General features: G+C 36.6%; 1 protein-coding gene across 50 annotated transcripts in view; it reads left to right on the top strand.

Annotated features, from left to right (window-relative positions):
- The window catches only part of syd (JNK-interacting protein syd), a 232,877-nt gene that overhangs the window by 147,876 nt on the left and 64,068 nt on the right, over positions 1–20,933 (top strand). For 40 of the 50 annotated variants that reach the window (XM_071689053.1, XM_071689020.1, XM_071689013.1 and 37 more), the window contains 3 exons: positions 483–653; positions 12,243–12,549; positions 17,329–17,478. In XM_071689053.1, the coding sequence (XP_071545154.1) occupies positions 483–653; positions 12,243–12,549; positions 17,329–17,478 (628 nt within the window). The remainder of the gene's footprint in view (positions 1–482; positions 654–12,242; positions 12,550–17,328; positions 17,479–20,933) is intronic. The other 10 variants (XM_071689050.1, XM_071689049.1, XM_071689039.1 and 7 more) reach the window with 1 other exon arrangement.

The following is a 20,933-nucleotide window of genomic DNA, read 5'->3' as shown; positions in this document are numbered from 1 at the left end:
GCTTGAACATGCAGGATGGTGAGAGGGGTGCATGGGATTGAGTTAGAAATGCTGTCATTAGACTGAACCAGGGCATGTTAAGTCTCTTGGGTAAACCATGGAAAAGTCTGTGAGTTGGTTGTGGATAGCGAGCTGTTGTTATGGTACATTACACATGAGAGCTAGGGAATAGATGTGAGTGGATGCAGCCTTTCTTTGTATGGCCCTGGCACTTGTTAACATGGGAAGCAGTGATCAAGTATAAAAAAAAGAAAAAATGATAAGTTTGGTCTCAAAGACAGGCTGTAAGTGTAAATATCTCTTGACTGCTTGAGTTCATTTGAAGAAAGTTCATCAGTAATTTCTTCTACTTTATATTTTTGAGTGAAAAATAGTTAATAATAACTTCTGCAGTTGTATATCATGTCCAGTTTTCTTTTTTGTGATGTTTCTCATCATCCATCTGATCTTGCATTAGTGATTGACTTGTGTTTTGTTTCCAGCTTCAGTAACTTGTTCAGTACATCAGAAAAGCCACAACGGAAGCCTTTACCATATGGTAATGTTCGCTACAATGCTCCAGCCCATCAAATTACACCAGCACTAGATACAATGCGCCGCAAGAACCTCTCTGACCACAGACGCAAGGGACTTGATATCTTTGACACTGGATTGTAAGTAATCCTGAATATATGTTTTTTATATCTGGAATTTATGTAGGTCAGAGTTTTATATCATTCATAGACATAGGACCTCAGTTGTTTATTTTGTGAGCAGCAAGAGAGGTAACTCCATCAAACCTACTACTTATCCAGTGTAATGCATCTGCAATGTGTGTCAAATGTCATTCTGTTGCCATACATATCTTTTCAAGATTTTATTTCTCTGTCAATATGGTTTCTTTTACCCACTTTTGAATTTTAAGGAATGAGACCTTTTGCCTGATGACTCAGCTTAGTATTCAGAGTGAATATCATTTAAGTGCTATAGTATTATGGTTGACCTAGTTCATTTCATCACATCAGATTTTTAGATAACAGAGGAATCCTCCATGAAGCTTTTTGTTAATTATCTGCTTCTTATATGTGAAGGCAGACCTGATGGATAAAGAGAATGATTGTGGAATGTCTTGTTCAGTTTAGTGAATAGCATCATGTCCCTATTGATCTCTCTGCTTGCCATCAGCATTTAACTTTCATCAGATGTGGTCATGGGATGTCTTGTTTCATTTGGTGAATTTTGCATTGACAGTCAAATCTTTTTGCTAACCATCAGCAATCATCTTTTCAACAGCTATTCTTGAGGTTATGGGAAATGTAAAGATGGCCTCTTAGTTTTTAGAAAAGTCCTCTATGCAACCGTGGAAACTTTGCTGGTAAAGGAGAAGCTTTTTGTCGTATGTTTTCATGAAGACTCGGTAACCATTAAAAACTTTCTGGTACATCTTGTTTTATAAAGTCTTAATAACCTTTAGCTTATGCTTTTATAGATTGCCTTTGATATGTCATTAAACTTCTTAATTCTGCTAGATGTAAGATATATAATGTCTTGCATCCATAAAGACTAAATGTCCATTTAAAACATTTTTAGTACATCTTGTTTCACAAACTTTTGATAATCATTAGCTTGTGATTCTATAGATATCCTTTAATATGGCAACAAGCTTCATGTTTTCCAGATGTAAGATATACTTTATTGCTTTTTTTTATCATAATCCAATCAAGATTGTGAGTCTACATTATATTCTTACAGTAATTACCATTTTGTCGTTTATGGGAAGGGAATTTAACTTTTATTTTCACATAACTTCTTAAATTACATATTGCTGTCTGCATTAACCATGTCATCCATTTATCTATCTTTGATACACAGTAAGAATGCTTTTTCACTTTTTTCCTGATAAATTTCTTGCTTAATTTTGTGTTGTGTCCTTTGGTAGTTTTGTCCCTTCATCTCTAAAAGAACTGTCTGCTTTCAGTCCCATCACTCTGTTTTGAAAACTTAAAGACAGTGATCAGTTCACCTCTCACCTTTCTCTCTCTTATGTAAGGCAGATTTAAAGCCTCTAGCCTTTCCCTGTAACTCTGTTTCCTTAATTAATTGTGGTACAATCTTTGTTATTCTCTCTCTGTTGTTCCTTTTTATTAGCTCTGTCTGCCTCTTTAGATGTGGTGGCCAAACTTGAGAAGCATATTTTAGTTTTGGTCATATTCATGATATGAACAGCATGCAGATTTTTTTTTTACTCAAGAACTTGAGTGCAATGATGATATTTGCAAACAGGCAGTTGGTCTCTTTAATGAAGCTCCAGAGGTGGGACAGTGTTGACTCTCAGTTCTCTCTCAAAGCCAAGTTCTTGCAGTTTAAATCCTACTGGTTGATAATCATATCGAGGCCTTCTTTCATAGTGACCCATAATCATTATTTTACTTACACTTGGGTTGAACTTCAAGCTTGTAGCATAAAAACTTTTGAGTCTGCTGAGGTTCTTTTGTAAGTTGATGCAATCGTCAATGCTTTTCACTTCTTTTCCTTTGCATGGTCTGCAATTACAATAAGGTAGGAGTCCGTACCTGCTGGCAAGACATTCACATAGATCAAAAAGAGGAATGATCCTGGAACAGAACCCTGCATCACTCCATTGGTTACCTCAGGCCTATTTTTTAAGACTCATCTAGCATGCTTCCTTTGCTTCCTTCCACTAAGATAATTTTCTATCCATTGAAGGTGTCTTCCTCATATTTTTTCTCAGTGGTCCAGCTTCTTAGTCAACCTTCCATGTGGTACAGTTTCAAGTACTTTTTGGTATTTCAGATATGCAGTCCACCGAAACTTCCCTTTTGTCTAAGATAGAGCACACCGTCATAGAAATTTCAGAGGTTCATGATACTTGACCCTCTTTCCCAGAAAATGTGCTGCCCTTTGCTTAGGTAGTTCTTCTCTATAAAAACTCATCCATATGCTTTAGGATTATCTTTTCTGCAACCTCACAGATTTCACTTGTCAGTGCTTCCTCCTGGTTTCCTTTCTAATAGATAGCTGTGAAATTTGCCCCTTTCCATTCCCTTTCTCCACATACATCTTAAACAGTATTTGAAGAGGTTAGGTTAGCTGGAATGCATGCATACTACAGATGTTGAAGAATGATTCAGAACAGTTGAAGCCAAATGTCTTTGTAGGTAGTAGTTGGTAGGTAGCCAATGACCAGGATGGTATATTACTGCACTATCCACCTGGGTAGTGGAAGGGTTAGAGACAGCTGCACTCCTCTGACCCAGGTAACTTTCTTTTCTTTCTGCCTGAACTGTATATGGGCTACTGGCATTCTGTTTACAAATGTACAATTTCTCCTTGTCATACATAACACTTAACTCACTCAGTTCATATGTCTTAACACTAGATTTTCCTGTGGGAATTGCTATGTGCTAGCCCTGCCTTTTGGCAATATGGTGGCAGCTATGGATAAAAGTAGTAGGTAAGAGTATTAGGTAGAAACATTAGATAGAAGTAGTAAGTAGGAACATTAGGCATGAGTATTAGGAAGAAGAAGTCAGTAGGAACATTATGAAGGGGCCTCAACAAACACTTTGCTAGACTTGCCCTCTGCCAGTGGCCTGTTGATGGGGGAGACATAAAGGCTAAGAGGCAGCACTAGAGTTTACTAGTTATTGAGACTCTATTGCCGTGGACACCCCCTTGAGATAGTTCCAGAATGGGACAAGTGTCAGATATAGATAGATTAGATAGATACTTAGTATAGTGTATCTGCTTATATTTTCAGTAATAAGGTGGAGTTCCCTTGGGACCCTGAGCCTTGTGAGGAGTCAAGACCTTTTAGTATTCTTTTGATGCTTTCTTAAACCTTTCCTTTTTTCATAACCAGTTGTCAAATAAAGTATCACTGAAACCTAAGCTCCCTATCCATAGCCAGGTGCCATGGACCATTATGTAGTTTACACTTCATTATCCATGCTTCATCCCATTTAGGGTACCTTGGCATTCCTAACATCCTTCTGCATGTTCAGGCCCTGAAGACTCAAAACACCTTTCACTCCATGCTTTTTCGTGTTACATTGACTTCTTACTTGTATACCCTCTTAGTCATCCTCCACATAGGCCCAAACCATTTCAGCACTCCTCACACTTCTTTCGTGTATACTCCCGTTATTACAACACTTTTCTCTTACACAGTGATTTTTTTTGTCAGTCAACACTCTTACCTCCCTCTTACCACATATTGCCCACAGACATTTCATGACTCACACATCCACCCACTTCTGTACTTTTTTTTTTTTTCTTTTTAGAAATCTCATTGTTTTCTAGAACCATCTTATTCCATATCATTCTCGTTGGTATTGTGGTGTCATGCACTATGAAAACACTTTTGATTTTATTCAGTTCTTCACATATCCTTGTATCATCCACGGCAGTTCTTCCCTTGGAATCTCATAGCTTGATTACTTGCTTTTTAGATGATAAGTGACTCATGATGAATTTATGAAAAAGTTTTGTTTTTTCATTTTTTGTCAGCAATATGCTTTTTAGAATTTCTTTGTTCTTCTGTTTTTATTGTGCAGTAATAGTTCCTTGCTCTCATATTCCTTTGAAATGCTGGCTGGCTGGAGTGCTGCTGTTATCTTCACCCTGCACATCTTGAAGATCCTATGCTTTTTGATGTATTTAAGAAATCATTCTTTATTCTTATTTGACATTTCCCTTTGTATTTGCAATTGTTTGTGTGTGTGTGTATGTGTGTGTGTGTGTGTGTTTGTATTGATATTTTTGTGACTATATGCATATGGCAATTAAACTCAAGCTAAGGAGAGAAGTTTGTGTATTGATCAAATTGTAAAATATCAAGAAATAAAAATTCTTATATGTTCAATGTTTACTCTAGGCTGTCACAAAATATGAAAAGTCTCTTGTCAGTTTGGACAAAAAGGATTAGTCAAAACAAGTGCTGCAAGATCAAAACTATATATTTTTTTTTTTGTAACATTTAAGGAGGTTCATGTTATGGCCTATTTATCTAGGTAGGGTGGGGTGGGGGGTTCTGTTTATTGCATGAGGAAGATTCTGCATGCATTATCTGGTTTTGGTTATAACATCTAGCAGTAGTTATCTCAGAAATATTATTTTTGCTGAGGAAATATTATTTTTTTCAGCAATTATTTTGTCTATAAATTTTCATGTTCTACTGTCATAACAGTTTTGCTTACAATATCTTAATGAAACACTTCATTAGTTGATAGCCTGCATAAGTCCAAGTGTGGAAGACTGATATTACGTAAAGCATTTGCTGAAGAAATATGGGTGTTAGTTTAGTTACTATGAAAGTGAAGAAATTGGCAATTGCATGATCCTTAAAAAGAATAAGAATTTTTTGTATTATTATATAGGTAGATAAATATGAAAGAAATGGAATAAGAAGGATTGTTTAAAAGATGAAATGGGAAGATGGTCATATTTTAAGTATTATGCTGAATTTAAAGTTGGAAGTGCAATGGTGCTGATGGTGCATTATGGATTGTAGCCAGTGTAATGAACCATCACTGAAAGAGAGGGCAGTCCTTTTTTCTCTGTATGCCTAAATGTTTTCAGTTTCTTGAGTAGGATTATGTCTTTTTTGCTCAGTTAATTGAACCAGTCACCTGCCTGCTTATTTTTTTAAATGTTAACTTGCTGCCTCTGATATCCCAGAAGCTTTCTTGCTGCTAGTGTAAGAGGGAGAATAATATGAAAAATTAATGTAAAATGGTTTTGCTGCTTCTTAATTGATTTGTTTGGATATTGTTTTAGTGTTAGATCATAGAGGTCCACAATTTTTTCTTGTATTGTCAGAATGCACTGTGTTATTTCAGATATTGATCTCTATGTACTTCTTTCCTCATTGTTTAATATATGTATTTTTCCCATTATTTAATGTATGTCCTATTCCTCATCATTTAATGTATGCACTTCTTACCTAAGTATTTAATGTTTTTTAACTGTCTCATTTATTTTTTATTTGATTAGTTAGGGTCCAGCATGTGGCCACTATCTGAGTATGGGTATGTTTAGAAAAGAATTTATTAGTCATACATCCAATGAATCTTTGATATATTTTCTCTTGATAAAGGATTTCATCCCTGAGAATGCCTGTGATGTCTTAAAAGAACCTTATCTGGACTGGAATTACTACTAAAGCAAGAAAAAAGTCTGGTCTACCTCATATGTCTCTTTGCATAGAAATCCTTTACTCTTGCTGTCACTGCCTTGTTCTGCCCTAGTGATGTATGGTAACTATGTTCCCCACATTTTATTGGTCCACCAGATAGGCTCATATTGCCATAGAGCATATTCAAGTCTCTCTTAAAGAATATCAAATGCAGCCATTGCCAGTTTACTGTGTACATAGATGTTTCATAAGCTGTGACTAAGTTAAAGAGCATTGGATTTAGCCTCAGTGCACATACCATGTTTGTAGAAGTTTAATAACTTGGAAACCCTCTTGTATTGTATCGTAATAATTATGAATGTGATGGGTATTGTTCTGTGTGCATCATACGAGTAGACTTAAAGTTACCACCAAACCTATATCCTTGTTGTGCTGCTCCATTAGTTGCCAGCTGCCTGTGTTTGTTAATGTCTGCAGTGGAGCCTTTGTTCGTCTCTTCATCTTGGCTTGACTCAGTTTATCATGTACAAGGCTTTGCTGAAAATGACTACTTTCTCACAAGATTCTCATTTTAGGATGATGATATAATTGCTCATTGAAGGATTCATAAAAATTATTAGCTGAAGTTATCCAGTCTTCAGATTATTTTATCAAGATTGGCTTCCATGTTGTGCCAGTCACCATTTGTTTCCTATCAGTATGGAGTATAGGTGTATTATTTTGTTTGACTACTTTATTCATATGGATTGGTTTCTAACAGTCAATTTCAGTAGATGGCTGTTAAATAGGTAGCATGAGAATGCAGTTTTTAATCAACCATATTTCATGAAAATGAAATGTTTTTATGGTTTATTTTTTGGCAGAATTTTCTTTCATCTCATGTCTGTCTGTCTGCCTGTCCTGCCTTTATGTATGTACCAGTTCACTTTGTAGACTGACCACACTTGTGTTTTGGAGGTATCTCATTTATGTTGATATGATGGACATTTAGGATATTAATGTTGACCAAGCCTTCTACATTTTTGTGATGTCAATGATGATTGGATGCATATAAGTGAAAGCCAGAGTTTAAATTTGAAGGTGAGCCCCTTTGGGGTAAAGTATCTCCTATGACCTCACATTATCAGCACTGTTTTATAACTAAGAATGCTAATGATTTCACACACGATTTAACCTATCTTGTTGATTAGGATGCTGAAGGTTATGTATTATCACAGGAGCAATTTTACAGTCTGATTTAACATGAAGTATATTACTGCTTATTTTACTCTTGAAAAGCAGGCTCACATTGTTTTTAATGATATGTATCCTCCTAGACAGGACTAATTTGTATGCGGTGGTGTGGGGATTCAGACATATTCTGGTTTGGGAAGAAAAACATATATCCTCCTTGTCATATATATCTCTCCTTGTCATTTGTAACACTTGACTTACTCAGCTTATTATTCATAACTATAGATTTTTCTGCTGTGAGTACTATGCGCTAGCCCTTCCTTTTGACAAACTGGTTAGAGCAGTTGATAGAAGTAGTAGGTAGGGACTTAAGCAGGAGCATTAGGTAGAAACAGGAGTATTAGATAGGAGTAGTCATCAGGAACATTAGGTAGTAGCCTCTGCAAACACTATGCTAGAGTTGCCCCTCTGCTGGTAGCCTGTTAAGGGTGAGGCACTGAAGGCTAAGAACCAGCACTGGAGGTCTTTAGTTATGGTGGCTCTCTTGCCATGGCCACCCCTTTAAGTGAGTTCCAATTGGAATAGGCATCAGAGATATCGATAGATGAATTTAACATTCCTCCTAACTTGAAACTTCAAAATTTGGCACTGAAATTATATACAGTTCCTTACCAGCATCTTAAGAATTGAATAGTAAAAGACCCATAAGTGTAGTTTGATTTTTATTCTGCTCATAATAGGGTTAAACCTGGAACCTTGTGTGTCTCAGTCTTTGCAAATCATTCCATCTTTGATGATGGAACTTAATGCAGTATCAGTCGTATGCATATATCAAGAAGAAAAATGGTTCCAGAACAGAATCCTCTTTCATGTCGCTGGTGACCTCAACCCATTTTGAGAAGTCTCTTCTGACTTGCATCCCTTGTTCCCTTCTACAATGATGATTTTATATCCATTGAAGGAGTCTCCCTTACTCCTTTATGGAGCTGTGGCTTAATCAGCTTCCCATGAGATATAGTGTCAGATGCTTTCTGGCCATCCAGATACAAACAATCCACCCATCATTCCCTTTTGTCCATTATCGAGATATCTCTACATAGAAATCTCAGAGGTGTGTTACACATGACATCCTTCCCCCAAAACTGTGCTGTCTTTTGCTTACGTACTTTTACCTCAGTAGAAAGTCATCCATATGATTATCATTTCCATAACTTTACAGACCACATTCATAAGTGAGACTGGCCTGTCATTCCCAACCTCTTCCATGTCCCCCTTCTGAAAGACAGGTATGATGTTTGCCCTCCACTTCCTTGGCACCTTGCCCTTTTCCAGTGACATCTTGAACAGTATTTCATGAGGTTTGTTTAGTGTATTTGCATGCATCATCAGCACACGTAAGGAAATTTTGTCAGGACCCTGAGGTTTGTATGGGTCAAGACCTTTTAGTATTCTGTAAATATCCTTTTTAGATTTTTTTCAAACTCATCACTGATTCTCTCGCAAGCATACACATTCACATCCATTATCTAGCTGTTACATCCCTACACCGGAACTAGTCCCCTCTCCACAACCAGGCTGCACAGACCTTTCCAATCCATCCATTTCCAATTTGGTCTTCCCTTTCTCCTTGTCCCCTCCACTTCTCACAGTTATATCCTCTTTGTCATCTTTTCCTTATTCATTCTCTCCATGCATCCTAAAACCTCCTATCCATTCCATCTCAATAGTGTCAAGGCTACAATATCTTCTAGTGTGAAAATACTTGTGATTTTTTATTCATTTCCTCACATATCCTTATATCCTTACATCATCCTTAAACATTTTCATTCTGAATGCCTGAGCATAATTAGCTGCTCTTCACTGACACTATACTTCAGGTGAATGTTTGGAAAAGTTTTGGCATTCTCCTGCTTTGTCCACAGTGTATTTTTCAAAGTGTCTTTGGCGAGGTGGCGATGGGAATAGATAAAGGCAGACAGTATGAATTATGTACATGTGTATATATGTATATGTCCGTGTGTGTGTATATATATATGTATACCTTGAGATGTAGAGGTATGTATATTTGCGTGTGTGGATTTGTATGTATATACATGTGTATGTGGGTGGGTTGGGTCATTCTTTCGTCTGTTTCCTTGCGCTAACGCAGGAGACAGCGACAAAGCAAAATGAATAAATAAATAAATGTCTTTGCTCCGTTTTTCATACCTTTTAATTCTCATTTCTTGTCATTGAACAGAAAGGAGCAGTCTTTCTAGGGATCCTCTTGCTTCAAAGGGTCCAGCATTTTCCTTTTCATGAATGGAGTGCAACCTTAAAGTTGCATTAGTCTCATAAATAAGAGTCTTGGAGTTGTATGATGATGATGATGATGATGATTTTTTCATACTTTTTCATTATCTTCCATGTGAGTTAGCATCAGAAACAGATGAACTGCTTCATTTGCTCATATCCACTCTCAAGCTGTTGTGTATAATACACAAAAACCAAAGTCCCTTGATTCTCAGCCAAGCCCCAGAAACTTCTTGTGTGGTTTTTCCCAGACCACTTTATATGCACTAGTTCAGCCCATTGACAGCATATTGCCCACATTATACCACAACTTTCCAATTTGCTCTATCCCATGCTGGCCCTACACCCTCCTTTATGCTCAGGCCTTGATTGCTTTAAGTTTCTTTCAGTTCATTCTTCCACCCTTTCCTCGGTTTGCCCCTTCTTGTTTGCTCTCCTATCCCCTGTCATTGCTTCTAATAGGTTTCCCTCTCACAATACGTATTCATAACACATACCACAAAGCATCTGTCATGCCTGTTACCTTTCTCCTCGAGTTTCTTGCCATCATCAAACCACCTAAGCACCTCAAATTTTACATCTAGAGTGATGACCTTTAGTCTTGTACAACTAGAGTAAATTTAATATTTTTGGCAGAGATAATAAAGTGGCTACACTTTTGAGACAAAATTATACCAGTTTGCATGTACAGACAAACTGTGGCAGAAGTAAACAGCAGAATCTTGTATATATTTGTGGTCTAACTGCCTGCGGATGAGATATGAATTGTAAAGTATTTTGCTTTTTTGGATGTCAACATAAAATGCAAGATGAGTAAAAAGCTCTCAGATCATTTTGAAACATTATAACATTAAAGAAAAAAGTATTTTAGATAAGATTTATTTCAAATATGTCATAACTGTAAGGGGTCATAGGACATATAAAAGTTAATTCCAGTTCTAGAACATTGCATGATATTTTGTTCCATGAGATATCATTAATGTATGAGGGTTGGTTGTATGTAGTGTAGTTGTTTGAATCATCATAGTAATGGGAAGCAAAATTTTTTCTGGCCAAGTGCCAAATTTGCACATTAAAGGTATGATAGGAAGAAAAGATGGTCTTGTAGAGCTTTACTGTTTTTCTACATTGTATTGTTACATGAGGTCTATTTCTCAAGCTACAGGTTGTAGTCAGCTTTCCATCTCGGTTCTTTTAATTTACGAAAATAGCAAAATTCCAAAACAACCAAACCTAAGGAAGCATTGTCTTCTTTTCTGTGAAAGCTGTGATGTGTATTCATATCAGTTCTGTGCTTTTAGGTTTTTTTTGTAAACTACAGGTCTAGTTTAAGCTAAGCTTTTACATTAATTTGCTGTGGTGATTTTTTTCTATTTCATTTTTGCTAGGCAGGAGGTAATTAATTAATGATGCATGTACCCAGATCTTGCTGCATCCATTGATCATAATTTCGTGTTGACCAGTGTGAAAACAATCTGATTTGGTAATGCTTCTCCTTCCTTTTTTGTCTTCTTTTTTGAAGGATATGCAGATTAAGTGCAGACTTTTTGTTGTTTATGAGAATTCAAGTTATTATCCAAGGTGCTTTGTTACTTGAGATACCTCTTTTTAGCAGACATAATTAAAAGCTTATGATGAATTCCTCTCCTTTATCAGGAACTTTAAAGTAAGTTGTATGAAGAATGTTCGTGTAGGATTTCAGTGGTTAGGAAAATCTTAACTTCATGTATGTTACAGTGGTTTTGAGTCAGTTTCTGGACTTCAAGAAATGTTTATATTACCTTTGTCTCTTAATGCTGCATTTGGGTTCCTAAATGGAGCCAGTTATAGCTTCACAGTGATACATCTGATCCTTAGGAGTTCATTTTTCCCATGATATTGCTACTGAAGTAAGTGACTAAGTGTTGTAAGTTATAGATATTTTCATATCCCCTGCATTTTTTTTTTTTTTTTTTTTTGTGTGTGGTGGTCTACTCTTCCCACATTTTGCCATCACATATATGCATGCTGAGGAATAAGTTTCATCCATCCACTGAAAACCTGCTGTGATACAGGGAAAGGATCTTCTATTTTCTCACGATTATAAGGGTGGTCATTTCAGATAAGCTTTATTTACACCCATCACTCCTGATAAGGAGGGTTTGATGAAGTTAAAGTTAAATAACTTATAGCACAAGAGGGATTTGGGGTAATGAAATATTTGTTTGAGGTTCTGCTTCAACTTTTAAAGGAAACGGTGTACCATGTTAGGCTTCTTTCTCTTGTGCGGTGGGAATTATAGTTCAGATGACCCCTAGAAAATGTTTTTTTAGGTATTCTCAGGGAGAAACATCCTGCTAATCAAAATAGTTTCCTTTTGTCAAAACTAGTTTTCCATTGGCAACTATTCTGCAGTTTGCAAATCCAGACTTTCTTGGACTAAGAATCTTTTGTAAGCATTCCCAGAAGCCCAACACTAATTCCTGCTGAGGCATTGCACCTGGTGAAGTTTACAGATGAATCATTTTGTTTTGTTTGTTTTCTCCTCCCCATCCCTGGCCCTCCACCTACCAAACTGTCATGCACCATATGCATGATTGCGTACCTCCTACTATGCACCACATTTCTCTCCTGCACCTCAACCATGTCACACACTGCCCAGTGACAGTCCTGAAGATGTGAGCCGGGAGCCATCCCCCCTCACTTTCCTTTCCCCCTCCCCCAGCTCCTCAGAGAAGTTACAGCAGCGCCGTGCTACAGAAAGACGAGAGCAGTACAAGCAGGTCCGAGCGCATGTTAAGAAGGATGATGGCAGAATGCAGGCTTATGGGTGGAGTTTGCCTGCCAAAACAGGTCAGAAGGCCATCGAAGGACCCCAGACTCAAACTAAGAGCTCCACATCTTCACATGTGCCTGTCCCTGTACCTGTATATTGTCGTCCACTCATGGAGAAGGAGCCAGGGATGAAGGTACAAATCAAGTTATTTTATTTGAAAGGTTTGTGTGAGCTTTTAAGGAAAGTTGTAAAAACAACTTAAAAGACTTTGCTCAGATCATCAGAGATAAAGATATTTCTTTCAAGTCAAAGATCAAATTTTAATGTACGTTGTGTGATTATTTAGTAATGCTCATGTTGATTATAGCCCTACCCCATGGAGGAGTGAGGCTATATTATTTTTGCTCTGCATATGTGTGTGTGTGTGTGTGTGTGTGTGTGTGTGTGTGTGTTTATGTGTGTAATTATCTGTTTATACGGTACAGGAAGGGAGTTCTACTCTCATGGGGCCCTCATCTCTTTGACTCTCTTTATCTCATCACTTTTTTCAGTGGTCTTAAGTCTTCTTTATCTAAACATACCTAGATGGGTGAATCCTCTTGCCCTTCTCTTTTACTAAGGTGGGGAAATTTGAGCCTGTAGCCTTTCCCTGTGGCTCAACTCTTAATTCTGATACTGTCTTTATTGCTCACCTCTGGACCTTTGCTATTAGCTCTTTGTACTTCTTTTCTTGCTGTGACCAAACTAGAGAAGCATATTTTGGTTTTGGCCTTATGTCACAGTTAATCCTGTGTGTCACCAACTAGTGTCATAGTTAAAGGATTAGTGGGCTGTTGAAAAGTAGGAATTCAGTGTTCATGTTAAGAAAAAAATCTGTACATCGTATTCACAGTAGTACAGTGTTTTTAAATCATTGTATTTACACATAGGCATTATACACACACTCGCATCATTCTTCAGGCATTGTACCAACACCAGTACCCTCTTTATTGAGAAACTCACCTGCAGACCCATTTGTCCCTGATGCTTTATCACATTTTTTTTTTTCTTTTTGCAAGATTTTGAGTTCTTTCAAACTTTTCACCATCACACTTCTCTTGAGTGTCTCACTCCACATGTCACTTCATCCATAAGCATGTTACATCTTTCCCCCATCATATAATGTATTTAGCAGGCCTTCAAAATCCTCACTCTGTCTCCTTTTCACTCTTCCTTTGTCTGTTACCATTTCCATCCTCTGAGCTATTCACTTCTCATATGCTGTCTGTAGTTCACTGGAACAGTTTCCCTCTCCCTTAGTTGCCCTTTTTTGAGTTCTTGCACCCCTTTCTCATATCCCTTCCTCTTGTATTCCTGACACACCTGTGTTGTTACTGTTTATACACCTCACTTTTGTCTTTAATGAGTAATTCAACTTTATTCCTTCTTGCACCTCCCTGGCTTGTATGTCTGCAACCCACCTTCTGAATGCCACATATGACATGGATTTTTAAGCAGTGATTCCTTAAATGCTTTCCTTTTTTTTTTTTGCTCATAGTTTCATGTGCTTTATCCTTTATTGCTTTTTACTAGTCTCTCATGGTATCTTTGCATGCAGTCCAATTAGATTTTAAGATTACTTACTTTTACCACTGCTTTCACACTTATGTCATATCCTCGTTTCCAGACCCACCATCATGTTTCACCCATACCTTCCTTATGAAATAATAAGACAGTGCACCTAATGCCCCTTGCAGCACATTCACATTCCACAACTTTTCCATTGAACACTTTTCAGCACATAATCAGTCAGTGCTAGTTGAGCCTCAGCCCATCTCATTCACATATACAGTGCTTCTGTATGCTTTGTTTTTAATCCCCATGTATGCCAATCACCATTCCTCTTAAACCTTATGAAGCTCTTTGCCAGTTTTGTTTACCCTTAGCAACCCCATTCTCCCCAGTAAAGCTTTCATATCCTCTTTTCCTAAACCCTCTCGCTTCTTCAAGAAATTATCAGACAATCCACCTGCTGTCCCTTTCAGCACATTCTTATTTGACAACTTTTCTTTTGCAAACCTGTCATCACATAATCAATATGTGATAGTTGACCACCAGCCCCACTTATTCACATATGCAGTACTTGTGTATGCTCTTTTGTAAACCATATGTTCTGGTCTCCATTCTTTTTTTCAGTGCATACCTCAACAAGCTCTTAACCATTTTTGTTTACCCTGTGACCCCATGGCCCCCAATAATGCCTTCATTTGCCTCATACGACTCTTGTATTTAAGTATCATATAACTATAATCTGGTCCCCTACATCAAAACCACCAAAGCGCTCACTCATCTCCCAAAATGCATCCTCTTGCATCATGGTACATAGGCACTACTTCTCATGTCTACTTTCATTTTAACCCACATTAACCTTTAACTTCCTTTCACTCTACCATAATCCTTTGGCACTGATTACCATCTATATATAGACATCTGGGCATAGAATTGGCAAAGTTCCTGAAGTATTCTAGGTCCATGTTTTGGGTTCAAAAGGTCTTGATCTCCTGAATTAGGCATGATATTGAGGTGTTAAATGCCCAGTTTACAAGACTTTGGGCTCTCTCTTCCATAGAAAGGTATAAGCCAACCATCTTGAAGCATAAGTGGAAGGAATACAGCTCCTGGAAGCAAAGTTCCCAAAATGAAGTGGAAACTTGGAAGTGTAAATAAAGATCATTCCCTCAAGATAGCCTGAAGCAAACTGAAGCAGGTTGTTGGTGCTCCAACCGTTAGAAATACTAGTCTCAGCAACTAGATATTTGAGGACCTCACTATGAAAGCATCATATGCTTGTACCCATAATAAATCTTAGGGATGTATTGCCTTTGAAAATGTATGGGAGGCAGATAAGGCTTTTTGTGGACATTGTGTATTTCTCCACATATTTAACCCATATGTATATAAATTATGATGGATATTATTTTTACAATTGTAAATCACTGGAACTATAGGTTGACCCCCTTCGCTCTTAATTTTGATGTATTTTTGCATTCCCTCAGCTTGAAGTTTTTCAAAAACATGGAAAATAAAAAAGAAGTGGCCTTTTAGATTCATTTATCATATGGAACTTTAAGAATTGTATGACTGCACCACTATTTGACCAAAGTGTTTCAAGCAAAATTGTGACATAGAAGTCTTAGGGATATATGATAAGTAGACATCTGCTGATACAGTAAAAGCATTCTCTGGGGCCCTCTTCAAGATAGTTACTGATCTTTTTGTATCTGATTTTTAACAAGGAGTTAATCACAAAAATCACTCATCCACACTTGCTGAAGATTTGGGTGTGCCTAAGTGACATTGAACTGTATCAGAAAAAGGATTTTGCAGATGGTTGAAAGGAGTTTTGTGTTTCTTCAGAGGGATATGGGAAAGTGTTATAACAGTTAGAAAAAATTTTGATTATATTTTCTCAGGAAAATATGGGATTTTGACTTTGCACTGTAAAATTGTTTTTAAAGAACAAATTTTTGAAGTATGACAAAGAATTTTTTGTTATCTGTGACTATTTTGAAATTTTGATAGGGGAGTGAAAATGTGTGTTTAAGAGAGAAAGGGAAAACTGAATTGCATAAACATATGCTATATAGTTAACGAGGTTTTCAGGGGAAATTAAAAAAAAGAATAGTATGTCACATATATTTGTTGTTGGTAGATCATTATCACTTGGACCATTACCATGTATCTATCTTGACACCTGGTCTCTCCAGGAACTCTCATCAAGGGGATGGCCATGGCCACTTATAATGAATGGAGTGATAAGAGAAATGAAAGCAAAACAAGGGAAAAGGCGGGTAAAAGTGAAGTGTTGTAGTGAGGTATTATGGCTAGTGACAAGCCGTTTGTAGATGATACTGTGACGTTTGCTGAGAGTGAAGAGGAGTTGCAGAAGCTTGTAAGTGTGTTTTAAGATGTGCATAAGTATAGGTGATTGAAGGTAAATTTGAAAAAACGTAAAGTAATGGTATTTCAGAGGAAACAGTGAAAGTATAGAGTATGCAAAGCTCTATAGAGTGAGAGAAGAAAGTGTACTAAACTATAGTGTGCAAAGCTTTATAGAGTGAGAGAAGAAAGTGTACTAAACTATAGTGTGCAAAGCTTTATAGAGTGAGAGAAGAAAGTGTACTAAACTGTGTTTTAGATGCAGGGGAAAGAAAGACTGGAAGAGTTGACAGAAGTTAAGTATGAAGGAACTATCTTGGGTAAGTTTGGTGATATGGAAAAAGAGATAAGGGAGAGATCAGTACAGGGTAGAAGAGTCGGTATGACCCTTAACAGAATAATGAAGGGTAGAGATGTAAATATGGAAGTGGACAAAGGATTAAGGAACTACATTAGTCCCTCAACCCTGACCTATGCAGTTGAAACATGGACTTGCCGTAAGTCACAGAGGTCAAGAATCAAGGCTGTGGAAATGAGTTATTTGAGAGGAGCCTGTGGTGTGACTTGATGGAATGAAGAAAGTATTGAGGAGGCGTATGAGAGATTTGGTAAGGCAGGGAATGCAAAAGGAATGAATTGTAGAGTTGGTAAAATGTAATACTTTGAGGTGGTTTGAACATGAACATGTGGAAAGAACACAAGATGGGGTGTTTACAAGGAGAGTGTATGATAGTACGGTACATTAGAGCAGTTGGTGTGAGAGGAAGACCATCTGTGACATGAGGATATAAAGAGGAAGAGTACTAGAGGGAGAGAAATGATGGAAGAATGCTTAGAATGATGTATGCGAGGAAGGCATGTAAGGACAGGTATAAGTGCAGACTCTTTTGCCATGGTCATGCCACTTGAACTATACCATATATGTATATGAAATGAAGTAATCTCTTCAAAATTAACCCAGAAGTATAGCAGTCATCACACAGATCCATATTCAGTTATTTTCCATCAAGTAATCATTCTGTCTTCAGCATGCATCATATATTGTTTATTACAGATCTGGTGTGCTGCTGGAGTTAACTTGACGGGAGGGAGAACGAAAGATGGTGGTAATATTGTAGGTGCCAGTGTCTTCTACTCTGGTGACACAGAGACAACGATAGTGAAGCCAGAGGATGAAATAGATAAATTAGATATGGAACTCAAGGTTTGTTGATTAATGTTGTATCTAGTTTTCAAATACTGGTATTTTTAGAGTTATCCTGTTAAGGATTAGTATCTTGTGAGTGGACTTCTAAGGGAAGTTTAGAAGTCATTGGTATAGAAGTGGTTAAAGAAACAAAAGGGAGTGTAATCTCAGGCATTTGTAGAATTGATTTAGTGCTCTCGGATGAGTCAGAAGAAATTAATATGTTAAGAACTATTGTGAATGTTCAAGAGCATGGTAGACATGTTTTGAAATAAGGGAGTAAGATTATTAAGGAGTTTGAGATAGAAAATTCAAAGATTTGGAAACCAATTTAGTAAGGATGGAGAAATAGCAGCAAATTTGAGAAAGGTTGCTGGTTCTGTGGGTCAGGTTTCAACAGTCATGCTGTACTATTAATCTCAGGTGATTCTCTTTACTGTAAGAAAAGACAGAATTGTTCTCCAGGGTCAGTCTGTCCCACAAGCTATCAAGGTTGATTCATGCATGTCTTGGGGTTAGGATTCTCCAACCCCTCGTATTCTGATGAAGTTTACACGTCATACCCTTCACAGACCATCCAAGCAGCAGTAAGAGCAATCCCTTATCCCAGAGCTCCATTCCAATCAGAAGTCATAACTCAGCAATTACATCATCATCCCACAAGCTGCTAAGCCAAATAAGATAACCATCTCATAATTTTCAGGATATTTAACATGTCAGACATATTGTGGCTTCTGATTTGTTAGATAGGTTTAACTGGGGCCATATGCAGATGGTTGCTTCTCAGTTTTCTCGTGGAGTTTATGATTTAAGAAAGAAATCTGTTAGGTTTATTAAACATGATATTTTATTTCAAAACACATGTTTATGATTGTTTACAAGTATGTTACCCTCTAAAGTGTAACTGTTTTACTCTAATTACTTTGTCAATCAATTTTCATAGGACCAAAGTAAGACTGATTTGATGAGTTTGAAATGCAATATCTTTCCCCATGTTTGGAAGTAAATCTTACATTAGCAGGCTTCCAGTATTTTGGCAGTTATTCTTTTTGCAGCATTTTGTTGATTTTTTTTATGATCAAGAAGGCTCTTTGTTGACCATTTTCTTTCTGTATACTGGGAGAGATATCTTCAGGACCATTTGATTTTATTAGACAATTTTTATAGATATATACCAAATTACTTCATTGCATTTAGTGTTTTGTATTTCTGATTTTTTTTTTCTATTACTAAGAAATGTTTTGTTTTTCGAATATTTGTGGAATTTTCAGTAATTAACTTTGAACTGAGATACTTATTTAGAAGGGAAGCCATTTCTTGATTGTTTTTAGTTATAATGCCATTTTTATGAAATGAAGGGCCAAAAGTACACCTAATTACTGGTGTCTGTTTATTTCACTATAAAGTGTTTTGCATATATGATGTCCATGAAAAAAATGAATGATGAAGACTCAGAAAAAAGATTTAAAAGTTTCATAATTTGTCTATAGAAACAGGAGGCAATTGCTCTAGCGAGCATTCATTTGTTAGTGAGTGAAGTGTCTGTCAAAGCTGCCAATCTAACACATGTATATTACAGAAGTCATACAACCTGTATTCCAACATTAAAGTATTACACATAACCTCTTGAAACACCCTACAACTATCTTTTGAATGGAAAGCTTCCAAGTAAGGCATGTGCTTATAAGGAAGGAGAAGATCAGGAAGAGCATGAGCTTAGAAGAAAAGTTAGACATTTTGTGGACTTTATAAACTTCTCATGTCGTTTGTTAATATCAGACCTCTTAGCTTACCCAAACATTATTGAGAACAGTATGTGAGTGTTCAGATAAGGTAAGGCAGCATGCTTTCAACATGGTACCCTTAGGTGCAGTGAAGATACCTGTATTAGGGGTGAAGTTATGGGGGGGATTTAGAGTGATTGTTGAGTGCCTCAATCAAGGGTCAGTATCAATATAACATAATTGTAATGTCTGTGCTTTATTTTTACCTAATGGCAGTATTTTAAGCTGTCTTTCTTGTTTAAGTAATGAGATTATTCATGTTCTTGTATTGAAGTGTATGTTTCTAGGCATTTTACCATATTTTTAAGTATGAAAATTATTGGAAAATTCTCTTCCAGAAATGAATCCCCCTGCATCCTATTGAATCTTATGATAGAATGGATTCCACTGTTTGTTGATTCTGCAGAGTTGCATTTTTCAGGAATACACATCTGTCATGAGCAGTGATTGGATGTATCTAATTTCCTTTTCTTGCTCCTTACCTCTTATATATTTAAAGAATTCTATAGGATTGTTCTTTACACTGATATCCTTTTTCCAAAATTTTTTTTTTTCTGGTTACGATCTTTTTGAAATCTCATTTTAACCTTACATACATTTCTTGCTTTTGTTGGTTACCACTTACATCTCTTGTGTGTATTTCTTTCATTCTTTATTAATTCATTGTTTTTTTTTTTTTGTAGGTATCCAACCTGTCAAATCTATTACTTCTCATTTTTTAGAGATGATGTCTCTCTCCTAGGGATTTTTTTCCAACTATTTTTGTGTGGAAGCATAATCCAGTTTATGTTGCTTGTGTCCAAGTACGTTTTGGTTAAGTTTACTGATATGAAGCTTAGTATCATTGAAATGGTAGTTTACAGTGAATTGAAAAATATTATGATGATTTGTTACCTTTCAGGCACTAGTTGTATCTCTTTCCAAAGATTACTACCTCTTGTGGGGTCGCATATTATTTGTTAAAAGCAGTCTTCTGTTAAGTCAATCTTTAGTTAAATCAGTTTAGACTGTTACCTTTTGGTCACTTATCAGGAGATCCCAGTTTATTTTGGGGTTGTATAAATCACTCACAATTATAGTTTCTTCGTCATTTTCTACATACTAACTATACTCATACAGAGCAGTATCCTTTTCTACACAACGTTCTCTACACATTATTTTGGTCTTGCTTATCGATTCAGTTTACAATGAATCACATAGATCAGCATCAGTTTCACTGTTTAGTTATTTCAAGCTCTTCTGACATATATATAGATCAGCATCAGTTTTACTGTTTAGTTATTTCAAGCTCTTCTGACTTATATCATGACACTTCCACCTGCCTATGCAGACAAACTTTTCCTGAAAATATATCCTGGCACCACTAACTCTGCTAATGAGTAATTATCTGCAGCATTTATCCATGTGTCAGTTATGAATATAATGCCAGACTTTTCCAGGGAAGCATATAGTGTTAGGTCATTGCAATTCATGTTAATACTTGCCTTTATTTTTTTTTTTTTTTTTTTTTTTTTTTTTAAGAAAGGTAAAGTGTGCATCTTTTGCAGGTGCTTTTAAGTGCCTCACTATTTTCATGTTTATGAGACTGAGAAGGGTTATGGAGACATAAGTAAGAACATCAATACAGTGCTTTATTGGATATGTACAGAAGTGGTCAGGTGGTAGAAGTAGTGTGGGATTATAGTAAGA

This window comes from Panulirus ornatus, chromosome 46, assembly GCF_036320965.1.
Source record: "Panulirus ornatus isolate Po-2019 chromosome 46, ASM3632096v1, whole genome shotgun sequence".
Lineage (NCBI taxonomy): Eukaryota > Metazoa > Arthropoda > Malacostraca > Decapoda > Palinuridae > Panulirus > Panulirus ornatus.
The sequence above is the reverse complement of the archived record's forward strand: the minus strand, read 5'-3'. Positions and strand labels throughout refer to the sequence as shown.